The 17,827-nt window shown below is 44.7% G+C and overlaps 1 protein-coding gene across 1 annotated transcript; it reads left to right on the top strand.

The window, feature by feature from the left end:
* The first annotated feature begins 16,822 nt into the window (after window positions 1–16,822).
* Window positions 16,823–17,380, top strand: LOC129406535 (igE-binding protein-like). Its single transcript, XM_055144695.1, is given in 1 exon segment — window positions 16,823–17,380. A coding segment is annotated over 1 exon segment (558 nt).
* The last annotated feature ends 447 nt before the right edge of the window (window positions 17,381–17,827 follow it).

Here is a 17,827-nt window from a genome sequence, read left to right on the forward strand (position 1 = left end):
TATCTTGCTGTGCATTTCTCACCACATTTCAAGAGCAGAAACAGAAGGTTTAGAGTCTGCCACTTTGGGTTTGGGTTGCCCTATCTCTGCACTTCCAGAGTAAGACCAACTCCTCCTCACCCTTTTCTGTGCTGCATCAGGCCCTGCACAATGCCCTCCCATCTTCCCATCTAAGCTCTTACAAGAGGATTGTATATAGTTTCTGGCAGGTAGAGTAATGCTAATGCTTTCCTCTCAGTCCCAGGGTCCCACAGCTAAGACTGTAGATTTTCTGTGAACAAAGAAAAAAAAAGATATTATCTCAAATAGAGTAAAGTTAAGTAAATATTGGAGGAAAAAAAGAATGTGAAGTTTCTCAGTACCCTTGTTGGATGGGTGGATGGATAGATAGATTGATGAATTGATGAATAATGAATAGTGAGTAAGAAATTGGAGACATGAGAAAAGAAATTGCTTAATAGCACACAATTTGGGACAGCTCTGAGAGTAATACACTAGGTCCCAGCCCTCCCAGCCCAGTGAGCCATATAGTATCTATGGCACTGAGAACAAGCCTCTCAGGCAGAGGCAGAGAGTGGACAGGACCAGAGATTGTTCCGCTTCTTGGAGGAAAGCTAGCTCAGCACTCTTACGTGAAGTTCCTTGCTTAAGAAAAAGGAGCACCCAACCGACAGTCTGAAGATTGGGGTTTTAGTTTGGCCTTTGTGCTGGGAGTTTAGGTTACATTTCTTCTTTTAGCGTTGAGCTTTTTTATTTCTAGATAAGGTTTTGTTGATAATATGGCATTCAAAGGCTACTTGAGCCCTAATATTTTAAAATCCTATAATTCTAGATGCAATGGATACTCATTTAGTCAATTTATTGTATCTATACAATAAATAACAACAGCAATAATAAAAATACCTATTATGATTATAATATTTTCCAGCTGGATGGGAGATGTTTGGCTGGGAGGCTCTTCCCCCCTGTTGCTATTTGGGGAATTGAGAGCTAAATATAGCTCAGTGCCAGGCATTCCAAACACCATCATCTCAAATTAGGAAACACATTTGCACCTCCTATCAACAGTCCTGTGGCAGACATGCTGACAACACTGGCAAAAATGCAAGAAGACTGCTTTCTCCCATGAAAAATTTTCATGTCTGCCTTCTGGAAAAATCAGCCCAGAGAGTCTATAGATCAAAATGGTGGTAGGGTAAAATGGACCAGACAGAGGGATAACCTCCTATACTCAAGGAGGTTTGACCTATAATCACTACTGTTTATTGAGCACCTATTATGTATCAAACTTTGTATAAGTAATTTATATAGGTCGCTTCTAGTACTCAGGATAACCTTGAAAATTATTTTTCCAGGTCACATAGCCCATAAGTAACAGAGGAGGGAGGTGCTTCTCTGGCAGCCTTATCAAAAGACTCATGCATCATTCACTGCCTCACTTGTTTCTCTGTGGGTCTTTCTGGGAACACTGCTTCTGGTCTTCTGACACTGCATAAAGGTAAGCAGGATTCTGATCTTTCTTCCAAAGCTCTCCCAGTTAATGCTTGACTGATAAGAGTAACTGATGATCAAAACACTGCATGATCCACATAATGATCAAGATAAATATCACGTGGTCTTAAAACAGAGATGAAGTGACATAAAATAGGCCCAGCACCAAGGGGCAGCTGCACTTGACAGACCATCCAGATAGAAGATGTCTGAGCAAAGGCAAGTGGAGAGAGAGAGAGCGCACAGCGTGTTAGTGGGGAAGCTCAACTGGAGGCAGTCCCATCCCTCTGCTTCCCCCCACTCAGCACCACGTGGCAGCACTGTGAGAGAAGAGCATTTCAGTGCACACCGCGAGGAAGATGTCTCTCCTTCTGAGACCACTGAGGAGTAGTTCTCAGCCCTAAGAGGCCTCCAATCCAAGAATCAGGGTTCTGAGAAGATGCAGGAACTAGATGGTGCCTGGATCAGGATTAACCCCAGAAGGCCGAGCCCCCAGCCATAGCCTTCAAACCACCCTCTGCAGTAACCCTGGTGAATGAGTTGCCCGTCATCATTGGGAGCATGGAAATTGTCTGCTGCCTTGGCTCCTTGCGCCTTTTCACTGGAGGCAGCTATTTGGAGATGGATGCCAGTGTTCTATTGGGCACCATCAATTCTGCTCTCCTCACATCTTCCTCTCCCCTCTGCAGCTGCCCTCCTCTCTTCCCTTTCTCACCTCCTCCCATAGGACTTCATCTGTTTTCCCCACCATTCCTTCCTTCTCCACAAACATCCCACTTGGACAGTGTCCCCTGTTCAAGTGGGGACTCTGGCTGTGCTGCTGTAATCAGACTGGAAAATACTCTGAGACTCTCCCACCTCTCCTCCACCCCACCCCACCCCACCCCACCTCATGTTTCCCAGCCCTGCTCTCTCCTGTCCAAGTTTCAGGAGGTCAGAAAATAAAAATCAAGTCACATTTTATGCTTGGAGACTTGAGCCTTTCACTTAAGAAGGAAAAGAGAACTCAGGCACTAGTAGTGCTTTGGGTGCGGGTGCTTCCTGGGGCTTGGGGAGGTAGGGGGATTTGTACAGCAACAGGGGTTGTCGGACAGAGCCGAGGGCAGCATGAGGCTAGACAGGACTGGCCTCTCAACTGTCCTCTCCTTGGAAAGTGACTGAGTATCGCCCCTCATGCCTGCACAGCAGCTCTCTGTGTGCGCCTCATGCAGTTTTCCTTCCCTGCCAGGCCAGCCCACCGTCAAGTCCCTACTTCCCTGAGCCCAGAACTCCAAGTCTAAGGGTAACCCAGTAGATGGGATACCCCACAGTTTGTATTCTTGGAGGACATTCCAGTCTGATTGCAACAGCACAGCCACAGGCCCCACATGAACAGGGGGTGCAACCTTAGCCAATATTTGAACAATACTAAAAGGTGAAAGGGTTGTTAGAGATAGGGAAAGGAGAAAAGAGGGATGGAAGGGAAGGGAAAAGGGGAGAGAAATATGGGAGAGAAAAGGAAAGGGAAGAGGAGCTGGAGCAATAGCACAGCGGGTAGGGCATTTACCTTGCACATGGCCGACGTGGGTTCGATTCCCAGCATCCCACATGGTCTCCCGAGCACTGCCAGGAGTAATTTCTAAGTGCATGGGTCAGGAGTAACCCCTGTGCATCGCCAGGTGTGACCCAAAAAGCAAAAAAAAAAAAGAAAGAAAAGGGCACAGCTAGAAGGAGCAAGAAGGAGCAGGGAGAAAGAGGAAACAGGAAGGGAATGAGAAGACAACTTTAGAGACAGGAGTTCTGTGATTATAAATAAAATCTAGCCCCAAATTAACTGACAGCTTCATCTACAAACTGAGGCTCCTTTCCCTAGCAATCTGCACCACAGAAAACTGTGCAAAGCTTGGCAGGACTATGGACTGTTTGCCTATTACGACTTGGTCTCCGTTTTTACCTCCTCTGACTCTCTCTCTCTCTCTCTCTCTCTCTCTCTCTCTCTCTCTCTCTCTCTCTCTCTCAGGAGCAACAATAGAGCCCCTTTATTGAAGGGCCAGATTTGCGCCTAGTACTGACTTAGTTGTTCAGTAAAATTTCCAACACCACCTCTTGGTTTTAGACCTATTCTCCTTCCTGGTAACTGTTGAGTGAATTACTTAAAACAAGCACCACCTCCCTGCTATTCTCAGGGCAGATTCAGAGTGGCTGCGTGACCTGAATACCCCACTCTTGGTATGCCTAGGAGTTAACCCTTTTAACCAAATCTTGCAGTTTGCACACCAGCCCAAGTAGCCAGCACAGTGACCCCGTGCCTCTTACTCAGCTTTACCACACCGCACAGGCACTTTGTACTCCCTTCAGCAAGCTTGTTTCTTGAGCCTTCTATGATTATGTTACACATCCATTTTCCCAGATTATGTGCCGGCCTGAAAAGAGGCCTGGAGTACAGACTCAAGGTTTCCCATGATGGGAAGAGCTGGCAGTTCCTCTTTGGCCAGTCAGCAGAGTGGAGGGCTCCTTAGTGAACCATAATTCTCAGTGAAGGTGCCCCGCCTCTTGCAGTCACTCTCAGTCCAGCTACCTTATACTGCTGATCCAGGCTGTGCAGTGAGTGGTCAGTGTGGAGCTGGGGAGGAGAGCTGACATAGAGCCAACACCACAGTGGCACTCCTTCCATGAGGAGAAATGGGGCTCAGATTCCCTCGTGCAGACAGGCAGGGAAGGCGTAGAGGAGAGTCCCAGCCTTCCTCCTCAGCTTTCACGTGGTTTGGGAGAAGTAGAGGGAGGGCAGAGTTTGGGTATCGACTAAAGACCTCTGGAACCTTAACACAGGCTCTGATGGCCCTAGATAAAAAAAATTGAGTTGTTTTACCATAAACACCCTATCTCTTTAAGATCCCCCCAGACTGGGAATCTGTCTGCCTTGTCCCAACCAGTCACTGATGCTCTAGCCCTCTAGAGAGTGCAGGAAGGAGCTGTAGGTTAGCTTTGCCAATTTCTGGGACTACTGAGTGGGATGTCACTTTTCCGGGGGGGAGGGACACATTAAAGTTTGGAAGCTTTCCAAATCCCAGGTGACCTGAGATGAGAATAAGAACCTGGTTGTGTTTTCCAACTTCTTGCTCTTTAAACATCTTCCTAGGTACCAGTGCATCGAGGAGCACTTGTTCTAGCATTAGAGACAGATCATACCAGAAAAATCAGGAATAGACCAAGGCAGAGACACAGCCAGGCTGCATCACAGCATGTCCCCACTAGGGGTAGAGGAGAGGTGAGGGAGGGGGCTATTTTCCTGCAGGCAGCCTCTCTACCAATTGGACAGAGGTCTGAGACAATGGTCTTTTGGCTTTATCAAGGTTTCCCAGGGCACCTCCAAGTGTAGACCTACCTGTGCAGAGGGGTTCAGGAAGCACCTAGTGAGTGGGGAGTTCAGTACCTGTGTCCTCTGTGCCCTCATCCACCAGCAGCTCCTGCAACAAGTGATCCCTCCTATGCTTCATTCTCCTTTTCAGAGAATCTAAGGGCTCATCTCTTACAAGTCTGCCTAGCGAGAGAGTTTCAATTCTCATCATCATTATTATTTGGACCAGTTTTAGGGAGATACATGGCAATCTCTGACTAAAGTTGACGTTCCAGTTGCCAGGCTGGTGCAGGTGATTTGTCTTCTGCCTTTTTCAGTGAATACAGGCCTGCACACAGCTGAAGGGATATGTCACATCTTCTAATACAATTGACATAGTGAAATTTTTATTATTAGGTGTTTTTAAATACATTGGCATTCTGGGACCTGAGGAAATATACAGCACTTTGCCTTGTGTGGAGCTGAAAGAGGTTAGATTCCCTACACCACCAGAAGTGATCCTTGAGCACAGAGCCAGAAATAAGTCCTCGGTACGATGACTGTGAGCCTCCAAAACAAAATAATCATAATAGTTATAATAATAATCACTGTATCACTGTCATCCCATTGCTCATCGATTTGCTCTAGTGGGCACCAGTAACGTCTTCATTCATCCCTGTCACGTTCAGGGTCAGGAGAATGAGGCCCATTATTGTTACTGTTGTTGGCATATCAAATACACCACGGGTAGCTGGTCAGGCTCTGCCATGCAAGATTCTGCACCGCTCTCTTCCAGGAGCTTTGTTTTATAGTCTCTGGATCTTGGCCGTTGATGAGGTTAGATGGCGCCAGGGGCAGTTTGTGGGTGTGACTGCCAAACTGCTGGAAAATGGGGGATCTGGGTGGAGGAGGCCCAATCCCAATCTGAGCAGGCTTGGAGATCTCAGCCATGGGTCCTGCACACCTGGGTCCTCCTGCCGGTTCCTTCATGCATGAGGCTTGTCCGAGCTTGTGGAGAGTGACCTTGAGCATGGCTGTGGCTGGGTTCTGGAGGTTTACAGCTGCCGGGGCTCTGCTTGGGGCGTGGAGGGAAACTCAATCTGCCCCCCTCTTAAGGGGACCCCATGAAGACAGCCTGGCATGGGGACAGGAGTAATAATAGTAATAATAATAATAATTAAAGGCTTTGTAATACCAACTATGACATTTCTACTAAAATGCAATGCCACCCCTCTTCTCTTTATTGTGTATGTATGTGTGTGTAACATACCTATAGCCTGTTACAAGTGTCCGATTCAAATTTACAAGTAAGGTGGGGAGTAGAAGAAACTTCTTCGATCAATCTTCAGGACAGAAAAAGACACTAATTATGAGCTTATATTTGTTTGGGGAGAAAATGAGAATGACTGGCTAAAGTTTGTAAGAACTAATAGTTAGCAAATTAGAAATAAAGATATTTCTTTCCCCAAACTAATCATGTATTTGCCTTAAATGAACAAATGGGCCGATCACAGTTATTAGCACCTGAGTGTGTTGACTGAGCCTGACTAGCTGCTGTAAAATGCAAATAGGCAAGTGGAGACATATTACATGCTCACTCCCACAAATGGCTGTAATGAAGGCACAGTATCAGACCCCAAATGAAATGATTGGCCTGGAGTTTGTAAATTTATAGGGTAGTTCTTTAATTAAGGGATTCCATCTCTCAGAGAACCAGCTCTTGGTTTCATTGACCTTTAGGATTGTTTTTTGAGTTTTCATGTCGTTGATTTCTGCTCTAAGTTTTATTATTTCTTTCCTTCGGCTGGGTTGGGGTTCCCTTTGTTGATCCTTTTCTAAGTTCTTGAGCTGTGAAGTCAGGTTATCTATGTAGGCCCTTTCTTACTTCCTGAGGAATGCTTGCAAAGCTATAAATGTTCCTCTTAACACAGCTTTAGCTGCATCCCATAGGTTTTGGTAGCTCGTGTCTTCATTCTCATTTGTTTCCAGGTATCTTTTGAAAACAATCAGAAAGGACAGAGAAGGCCATTTTCTGCTTATCAAGGGTTATGTACAACAGAAAGAAATCACACTTTTAAATGTATATGCACCTAATGAGGGACCAGCTAAATACTTAAAACAACTGCTGGCAGACTTTAAGGAGGACATCGCCAGCAATACAATAGTAGTTGGAGACTTCAACACTGCTTTGTCACCTCTGAATAGATTAACAAGAACAAAACTCAACAAGGAAATACTTGCTCTGAAGGAAGAAATAGAAGAGAGAGGGCTAACAGACCTATACAGGGTCTTACACCCCAAAAAGAAAAAGTACACATTCTTTTCCAGTGCACATGGAACATTTTCTAAAATAGACCACGTGTTGGGTCACAAAACATACCCCAGTTGAATCAAGAAGATAGAAATTGTATCAACTATTTTTTCAGACCGCAATGCATTGATGATAGAAGCTAACCACATACAGACGAGGAGAACCAAATCAAACAACTGGAAATTAAACAACTCAATGTTGAACAATGAGTAGGTCAGGAAGGAAGTCAAGGATGGGATTCCATCTCTGTTCTGTGGAGCAGACTTTTGTTGCTGATCTGTTTCTTAAGAGTTAAGCTCACTGCATGTAACATTATTAGGAAAATCTTATTTTTTCAAAATTTGCGGGGGAAGTCTACAGAGATACTACAGGGGTTAAATCACTTGCTTTGCAAATGGCCAATCCCAGTCTACCCCTGTCACTTCATATGGTCTCCTGAGAATAGCTAGGCGTGATTGTTGAGTAATCCCTGAGAACCACCCCATAAAATATTATGGGGTGAAAAAAATTTTTCCAAAATGATAAAAGAATTTCTCATATTATTATCAGATTTTTAAATTTTGTTTTGTTATTGAACAACACACAGCAGTGTTCAAGACTTACTCTGGCTCTGTATTCAGGAATTACTCATGGTGGGGATCCAAGGAATCAAGGAACCTTATCAAATCCAGGTCAGCAAGGCAAGTCTTACCCTCTTTACTCCAGACCCTTTACAGGATTTTTTGTTTTATTTTGGGTTGCAGGCCAACCCAGTTGGTGCCCAGGGCTTACTCCCAACTCTATGCTTAGGGATCACTCCTGGCAGTCTTGAGAGACTATAGAAGATGCCAGGGATTGAACCCAGGTGTGTTGTGTGGAAGGGAAATGCCCTACCTGCTACAACCTCTTTGCCGCTGCAAGATGTTTTTAATGAACATTTTCAAACATACTGTAAAAACCTTTTTTTGAAGGAGTGCCCAGAAATCTACTTATTACCTATATTCTATAACCAACATTTAAAAATATCTGTCATCTAGACTTCTACCTATCAGGCCATTATCAAATCCTATTTTTGCTTGCATTTAAAATCATACTATGCACATGAGAACAATTTACCTTTAAATACTTCAGCATGCATATTATCAAACAGACTTTACTATTTATCTATAGCAGATTTCTTCTTTTTAAAAACAGGGCCTCTTTAGACCATGCGTGGCCCTGAGGTATGGATCTGATGTCTTGGTGCTTGTACAGATGCAGTGCAGCTTGGGCCTGGTGATGCTGGGAGCCACTCAATCTACACCTGGTTCTGCTAGTGGCAGGCAGGGGTAGAGGGGAGAGACACATGCTGGCAGTAATCAAAGTCAGGGCCTCTCGCAATGCAAGTCATTACTTCATCCTTTTGAGCTGTTTCCCTGGTTTTATGGATTTTTTTCAGGGGAAATTTACATAAAGTGGCTGTATAAATCTTGAAAATGCCAGTTGATGAGTTTTGACAAAATGTCTGTGTAACCCAAACTTCTAGAACATTATCATCACTTAGAAAATTCCTTCACATCTCTTCCTGAAAATTCTGTATCCCCTACACCCAACAAGGTAAGCCTTATGCTGAGTTTTTAAACCATAGACTAGTTTGCCAGCAGTAGTATTTTTCTTTATATAAATGGAAACAGAAGCATATAAAAATATACTCTACCTCCAAAAGGCATCTTTCACTTAGCACTATGTCTCTGAGCTTCATCCATGCTATGTGACTCAATAAGGTGTTCCTTTTGACGGCTGAATAGTAGTTCATTGAATGAATATCTCACAGCTTGATTACTCATTCTGCTGATGGCCATCTGGACTACCCTCTGTTTGGGAACAGTTGTGAATTAGTGTCATATTAGTGTCATATACAGCACTTTCTTCTGATACATGTTTTATTCAGAAGTTAAATTGTTGGGCCATGGGTAAGATGTATGTTTAATTTGGGAAAAAACTGGCAGAACTTTCTGACACAATTGGACTATTTACACCCCCATTACTAATGTGGATCAGTTCTAGTTCCACATCTGGCCATAGTGGTGCTTATACAACACACACACACACACACACACACATAAAGACCCTTGCAATGATGATGATAGGAGCAAGGAGGGAATATTCATAGTGATGCTCTGGCCTCATAATGCTGGCATGACCATGTAGATTGCTTGTACTGGAGACTGAGTTCAGACATTGCACATGCTAGGCAAATGGTCTACCAATTGAACTATCTCCCCAGTCCCATTCTTTGTTTTAGCTGTAGCCATTTGAATGACTGTGCAGTAGCAATTCGTTGCAGTTATTTGCATTTCTTGATAACAAATGATTCTGAACAATTTTTTATATGATTATTGGCAATTCACTTATCTTCCTTCGTGAGTGTCTGTTCATATATTGGACAATTTTTACTAGGTTCATCATCATCATCCCATTGATCGTTGAATTTCTTGAGCGGTCTCAGTAATGTCTCCATTTGTCCTAGCCCTGAGATTGTAGAAGCCTCTCTTTACTCGTCCTTCCCAACAATGCCACATTGGAGACTCTTTCAGGGTCGGGGGAATGAGACTCAGCATTGTTACTGGTTTTGGCAGATGAATACACCATGGGGAGTTTGTGAGGCTCTCCCATGTGGGCAAGAAACTCTCAGTAGCTTGCCAGGTTCTCCCAGAGGGAGAAGTAGGCTATAAGATGTCGCCTCCTGGAGCTTAGTTTTAGGTCTCTGGATGTTGGCTGTTGATGGGATTACGAGGTGCCAGGGGCAGTCTCTGGGTGTGACCGCCTAGCTACTGGAAAATGGGAAATCTGGACAGAAGAGGCCCAGTCCCGATCTGAGCAGGTTTGGAGGTCTCAGCCCTGGTTCCCACACACCTGGGTTCCTCTGCCAGTACCATCCGAACGTGTGGAGAGGGGCCTTGAGCATGGCTGTGGCTAGGCTCCAGAAGTCTTTGGCTGCGGGAGCTCTGCTCAGGGCGGGGAGGGAAGCTGGAGCCCACCCCCTTTGAGGGGCCCTGAGGAAGACAGGTGCTTGGGCAAGAGACTCTCTGAGAGTCTCTTTACTGGAGAATCTCTTTACTGGATTATTTTTCTTTTTTTGCTATTTAGCTATAGAAAGTGATATATATATACATATATGTGTATGTATATATATCACAATCACAATATCCCATTAATCACTGATTTCTCGGGTGGACTCAGTAACATCTCATTTTGTTCTTTCCCTGAGATCTTAGAAGTCTATTTCAACTTGGCCCTCCTAACGATGTTGCACTGGGGTCTCTTCAGGGTAAGGGGAATGAGATATAGCTTGTTACTGGATTTTGCATGAATCCACCATGGGGAGCTTGCAAGGATGTCCCATGGGGGCAGGAAACTCTCAGAAGATTGCCAGTTTCTCCCAGAGGGAGAAGTAGGCTAAAGATATCGCGTGGCTGTTTGCGGCTGCATACTTCTGAGAGCTTGCTTTTAAGTCTCTGGATGTTTGACCGTTGATGGGATTACACACACCTGGGTTCCTCTGCCGGTACCTTCATGCATGAGGCTTGTCCAAATGTGTAGAGAGGAGCCTCCAGCATGGCTGCTAGGTTCCGGTGGTATTCGGCCGCCGGGAGCTCTGCTTGGGGTGGGGAGGGAAGCTGAAGCCCATCCCCTCCGAGGGGCCCCGGGGAATTCAGCCAGGTGTGCGGGCAAGAGTCTCTCTGGACTCCAGGATATATATATATATATATATATATATATGTACATATATGTATATCCATACATATATATATGTCCTGGAGTCAGATCTATGTTTTGTAAATAGACAAGTCATCTGTGACTTGTCCATTGGCTGTCTCAGTTATGCCTTTTTAATGAGAGAAGTATTTATTTTTGTGAAGATGAATTTAACAATATTTGCTTTCATGGTGCTTGCCATCTTTAATACTGCTCAAATCACACAGATATTCGCCCATAGTTTCTTCTAGAAGCTTTAGAGTTTATAATCCATATCAAACTAATGTAGGTGTGAAAGATAAGTACCAAAATTCAGTTTTTTCATGTTAATGTTCAGTTCTTTGTACACCATTTGCTAAAAAGATTTCTTTTTCTGCATTACATTCACTTTGTGCTTTTGGTGAAAATCAGGTATGCACAGATACACGAGTGTATCTGAACTCTATTCCATAGATCTATTTGCCAATGCGCATGTTAGTCCATACTGTTTAGATTAATGTGTCTTTTATAATAAGCTTTGAAGACAAAAAGCTTAGTATTCTAAGTTTGCTTTTTATTTTTTATTTATTTTTTACTATTTTTTAAAAATTTTATTAGTGAATTACCGTGAAGTACAGTTACAAACTTATGAACTTTCATATTTGTAATTTGTTTACATCTCTCCTCCAGTGCCCATTCTCCCCCACCAATGGTGCTCTTTCTAAGAGTTTTGCTTTATATGTTGTTAAGGCCTTTAAGGTTTCATGTAAAATTTACAGTTAACATGTTAATTTCTATAAAAGCAATCTTTTGCAAATGTGATTGGCATTACAATGAATTTAAGAGGTGAATCATGTTTGGGCAGATTTGACATAATATAGATTTTCAGTCTTAATTCACTTTATTTAATTCACTAATTTAATTAATTTGACCTAGTAATGTGAGATATTGCTCTAGTTATTTACATTTTTGTTTGTTTTGGGGGCCACACTTGCCTCTCAACTCAGGGATCACTCTGAAAGGTTCAGGGAACCAGATGGGATGCCGGGAATCCCAACCTGGGTTGGCCATGTGCAAGGCAAACATCTTACTGGCTATACTGTTGTTCCAGCCATTATTTATATTATTTTACCTTTACTAAAGACATTGTATATTTTTCAGTCTTTACTTGTTTTCTGAACTTTATCCTTATTTGGTTTATTTGGTTTTTTTGCTATTGTAAGTGGAATTTTAAGATTTTTTTAATCACTGGTAGAACAACATGCAATTTGTTTTTAGTGTCTGACCTTACAGCCTGTGATCTCCCTAACTGGAATTAATGGCTTTGAAGTCATTTTGTAGAATGAGCCTTAATTTCTTAGCATTTTCTGTTTAAACAAGCAGTCATTTACAAATGTAACATGGCTTCTTAGTTTCCAATCTCTCTGTTTCTTGAAGAGCAGTAGCTCCTTCAATTACATTGTTGAATTACAGTGGTAAGAGCAGACTGGAAGCTTTGTTCTTTATCATAGGGGTTCAGAAAAGAATTCTCTTATTGAATTTTTCTTGAATTTGTCCGTGTTATTTCTCTTCTGGATAATAAATGCTTATAGGTAGATGCACAGGTGTCAAGATTATCTTTTTTTTAAAAAAAAAAGGTTTTTTTTTTAGGAATGTATAGTCAACAATTTAGGATGGCAGATAGGCATCTCACCTCTGGAGAAGTTTGTTTGCTGTGCAGGAGAGTTCCTCCGGGGTTAAGGCTGGAAAAGAAGTTTTGCTGCAGCCTTTATTTTAGTTTTTAATTGAAACACCATGAGATACAAGATACAAAGATTTTTATGGTCAGGTTTCAGTCATACAGTGTTCTAACACTCAGCCCTCCACCAGTATACATTTCCCACCATCAATGTCCCCAAGTTTCCCTCTTGCTACCCTTTCCTCAGTCTGTCTCTATGGCAGGAACTTTTTTTTATATGAATTCATGTTCCATATGAATTTCAACTGTTTGATCTATTTCTTTGAAAAATGTCATGAGTATCCTTATAGCAACTGAATAAATCTGTATAATGCTTTTGGGAGTATTATCATTTTGACAATGTCAAAATCCTCCCAATCTATGAACTTGTATCACTCGTATCACTTGTCATCTCGTTGCTCATCGATTTGCTTGAGTGGGCGCCAGTAACATCTCCATTCGTCCCTGTCTCATGCCACTGTAGCCCACTGGCGTCTGCTTGCTCCAGGAACACGAAGAACCTCAAACCATTATGTCCAGGGTCTTGATGAAGAAGTCTGACAATCTCGTAGGTGGGCGGCCACATGTTCTTTTGGCATCCCGTGGAATCCAGTCGGTAGCAGCTCTAGTCAGCGGGTGTCTCCAAATCGCATTATGTGTCCAGCCCGTCTGATTTTTGATACCTTAGCAAAGGAGACAGCGTCCCTGATTCTTGATCTTTAGTAGAGGTCAGAATTCCAGATTCCTTCTCTCACGAGAGTGAAACATGATATTCCAAGCATAGCTCTTTCGATTCCTCTTTGGGAGACGCAAATAGTGTTCTTATCCTGTTTCCATAGGGCCCAGGTCTCTGAGGCGTATGTTAGTGCAGGAAGAATGGTGGAGTCAAAAAGATGTGCCCAGAGATGGAGGTTCTTCATCCTCTTAACAACTTCTTCCATGCTTTTGAAGGTGTTCCACGCTACTTTCTTCCTCCTGCGCAGCTCAGGTGCCAGGTCATTCATCATGTTGAGTTCTCAACCTAAATACTAAATAACTGCTGCATTTGGAGGTGTTCATTCTGTTGAGAGCAAATGGAATGCTAGGAACTAGTCCATTTCTCATGAACATTGTCTTTGTGAGATTCAGCTGCAGTTCGACCTTTCCACACTCATAGTCAAAGTCGGACAACATTTATGCCACTTGGCTAATGTTTGGTGTTATTAGAATGATGTTATCAGCGAAGCGGAAGTGGTGTAGTTGCTGACCGTCTATATTCACTCCTATTCCTTCCCATTTCAGTCGTCGCATGACGTTCTCGAAAGTGGCACTGAAGAGTTTCAGTGAAATAGTGTCTCCCTGCTGAACCCCTCTCTTTAGTCAATGATCAGTTCCTTGTAGAATGGTGAGATCCTGGTGGTGAATCCATAATACAGCTCACCGAGAATCCTGATGTGCTGAGTTTGAACTCACTGTTTGGTTAGGGCTTCGATGACCGCTTCAGCCTCAAAAAAAATCAAAGGCCTTCTTTAAATTAATGAACATTAGACAGAGCAGCATCTTGAACTCTTGCAAAACCTCAATGAGCTTGGTCACCATGTGGATATGTTCAATTGTGCTGAATCCTTTTCGGAACCCGGCTTGCTTGCATGGTTGTCCTTTGTCTAGTGTTTTGCCAATCCTATTCAGGATGACTCAAGTGAGTAACTTGTAGACGACGGACAATAGGCAGATTGGGCGATAGTTGCCGATGTCGTGGATGTCTCCCTTCTTGTACAACAGAACAGTCCTGCTGGTTTTCCACAGGAACGAAACCTTTCATTCAGACAGGTAGTGTGTGAAGAGCCGAGCCAGTGTATTAACAAATACTGAGGGCAGATTCTTCAGGTGTTCGGGTCTGACCTTGTCTGGACCAGGTGTTACACTTTTTTACTGACGAAATGGCATGTTAGAAGGGAGAACGTTGGGAATAACATATCCATCTTACAGAATTTGGTATGTAGGCAGGTAGATACGGCTATTGAAGAGATCCAAGTAGAAGTCATGGATAACCTTTTCCATTGCCCTTCTGGAAGATGTGATAGATCCATCAGGATGTCAGAGGGCAGTCATCTTGGTCTTATAGTTGGCGAAGAACAGGCGGGAGTTGCAAATACTTTTCCTGGCTTCTGCCACATCAGCCAACACTGCTGCTCTTATCTCTTCGAGATAAGATATCTTCCTTTATCACTTCTCTGCTTTGCGAGCTTGGATGTTAGCTTATGATTGCCTGAGGCTCGCGCCAAACCACGTTGGCGAATGAGCTTGAGAGTTTCTGAAGACAGGCGTCTTTTTGTGGCTTTTTCTCTCTGTGTTCCTCACACAATCATGGAGGTGTTGAACCAGTTGATCGTATTCCTCGTCGATGTTTTCAACGATGGTATATTCCCATATCTCTGCAATAGTGCTAAAGAGCTCCCAGTTGGTGTTCGTTCTGGGAGTTCCCTTCTTAAATTTTGCAGCCCTTTTACCCCAATCTGTGAAGTAGAATTTTGCGTGAAGAAGATAGTGGTCTGATCCCGTTTAGTATTTTGGGACTACAGCGACATCGACAGGTAAAACCGTCAACTGAATATTATGTGGTCAATTTCGTTGTGGAACTGTCCACCGGGAGACTCTCATATCCATTGTTTTGATTTTTCCTTCTGGAACTGTGAGTTACCATGGATGGTCTTGGTCAACATGATGAATTCAGACAGTCTCTCACCCTATTCATTACATTCTAGATCATAGGTCCCGATGTGGAGTTCTTTGGGCAACCTTCTTGGTCCTATCTTGGCATTAAAATCACCGATGACAATGACCTTGTAGAAGGTTTGATCTTCTTTATAGAACTTCTCCAGATCCATGTAGACTTCACAATTTCTTCTTCATCGAAGTTGAATGTTGGTGCGTAGATGATGAAGATAGAAACTGCCAGCAACAAGCCACATCTATTCAAACATAAGCTTCTGATTTGGGTTGTTAGGCATTCGAATGAATCAGTGCTCATGGTCAAGTTTGTGTTGACAAGGACACCAACACCACCAATACCTCTACTGCCACATGTTCCGAGGAACAGTTCTTCTTCAGTGCTGAAAACAGCATGATGTGATCGATGCCTTCTCGTCTCTGTCAATCCAATGACATCGTACTTGATCTTCTGTGCTTGCACTATCAGGCCTTCGATGGATGTAGGGAGCCAGAGCACATTGCGCATGCGTGGCGGCCATGACAGAATGACCTCATATGGGGTGATTGGCGAGAGCCAATAGATGAGCACCACGTCAGAGGCGGGGCAACCAGGCTATATAAGGACTGCCGTTACCCGGGTTGTTGTTCTCTCTCTTCGTGAGTTAACTAAATAAATGGTTGCAGAAGGATCCTCAATCCGTGTCGTCTCACTCTTTGCTGGCGAAGGGAAATCGCGACGCGGGCAACGAACAACTGGTGCCGAAACCCGGGAAATCCATCTTGCACCGCGAGGAAGAACCCCTCCTCTTGGAGGGAGGATTCAGAACTGCAGGGACGACTGCTCGGAGAGGCGTGCTGCGGACCACTGCCCAGTGTTGGTAAGAAAAGAATGCCCGTTTCCTGGTGGTGGGGAGCACTCTTTGTCCTCCTTATTTGGATTTGCCTTCTCTTTTGCTCTTGTGTCTTTACTATGGGCACTGAGGCGACTTGGAAGATGGTTCAAAATTGTTTGGAGGATGAGGCATGCTCCATAGTGGTCAGGGAAGGCCGGCAGGTGTTGGAAAAGGTCCAAGACAGTTTGTCAGAAACCGAGCGATCAGAAGGGCTGGGCGCGCGTATGAAAATACCCAGCAATAAGGAAAATGGACTGCCCGGTGGGGGCAAGAAGTTAGAAGGGAGAGGGGAAATAAATAAGGAAAAAGGACTGCCCGGTGGGGGCAAGAAGCTAGAAGGGAAAGGGGAAATAAATGAAACAAATGACCCTCCCGCTGCTTGTGCACCTCGATCCTCCTCGGACGAGGCCGGGGACTTGTACCCCAGGCGTGACGTGGCTGCAATCAGCTTAGACCTTAGACATAGACCTAGACATAGCCCCTCGGAGGATTCCTCCCTTAGTTCCGAAGAGGAGGATTTATTACAGCGAAAAGCGGCCCGTTATGAAGCAACTAGGTACCATCCTCTGGAGTCTCGGGCTCGCGGTGAGAGGGGCTCGACACGCCCCTCGCCTTCCGCTTCTCCCCCTCCACCCTATCATGATCCTCCCTTGGACAAGGCATGTCCATCTCGTACTTCCCTGTTTCCTGATAATCTGCGCAGGCAGATGTGATTAGCTTTCCCCGTCTTTGAGGGGGATGGGGACGAGCGCGTTTACGCCCAGGTGGAGTTTGCTCAGATTAAGGAGCTAGCGGAGGCGGTCAGGAAGTACGGAACAAATGCCAACTACACCATTTCCCTGCTTGACAGGCTAGCGCGGGATCGAATGACCCCCAGGGATTGGCAGGACGTGGCCAAAGCCACGCTACCCAATAACGGGAAATTTCTAGAGTGGAAGGCCCTCTGGTATGATGCAGCTCAGGATCAGGCTCGCCTTAACCGCAACGCCCGCGATGCCGCACAGCATGCGTGGACCAGTGACATGCTTACTGGCCAGGGCGTCCATGCAGAGGATCAGATTAACTTACCCTGGGGAATATATCCCCAGATATCCTTGCTTGCCATAAAAGCCTGGAAAGGCCTTTCCGTAAAAGGTGAGACAGGTAACCAACTCACAAAGGTCATTCAGGGGCCTCAGGAACCCTTCTCTGATTTTGTTGCACGCATGACGGAGGTGGCGAGTCGCATTTTTGGTGACTCGGACGCAGCGACTCCCCCTTATTGAGCAGCTCATTTTTGAACAAGCGACTCAGGAATGCAGGAATGCCATAGCCCCGAGGAAGGCTAAGGGCTTGCAGGATTGGCTCAAAGTTTGCCGCGAGCTCGGGGGCCCCCTCTCCAACGCTGGCCTAGCGGCCGCCATTATCTGCTCCCAGCGGCAGCGAAGCTCGGATCCCTCCTGGGACCGCACCTGTTTTAATTGTGGGAAGCGAGGACACGTTAAGCGTGACTGCAGGGCGCCGCGGGCGACCCCCTCTCTGTGTCAGCGCTGCAAGAAGGGCAATCACCCCGCCGACCGTTGTCGGTCCGTCCGTGACAATACGGGGCGGCTCCTCCCACCTCTAATCTCGGAGGAGCCAAAAAACGGGAGGCGAGGCCCATGGTCTCAGGGCCTGAACAAGTATGGGACCAGGTTCGTTCGGGAGGCTCAGGAACAGCAACCCAGTGCAGA

This window comes from Sorex araneus, chromosome 7 (genome assembly GCF_027595985.1).
Source record: "Sorex araneus isolate mSorAra2 chromosome 7, mSorAra2.pri, whole genome shotgun sequence".
Classification (NCBI taxonomy): domain Eukaryota; kingdom Metazoa; phylum Chordata; class Mammalia; order Eulipotyphla; family Soricidae; genus Sorex; species Sorex araneus.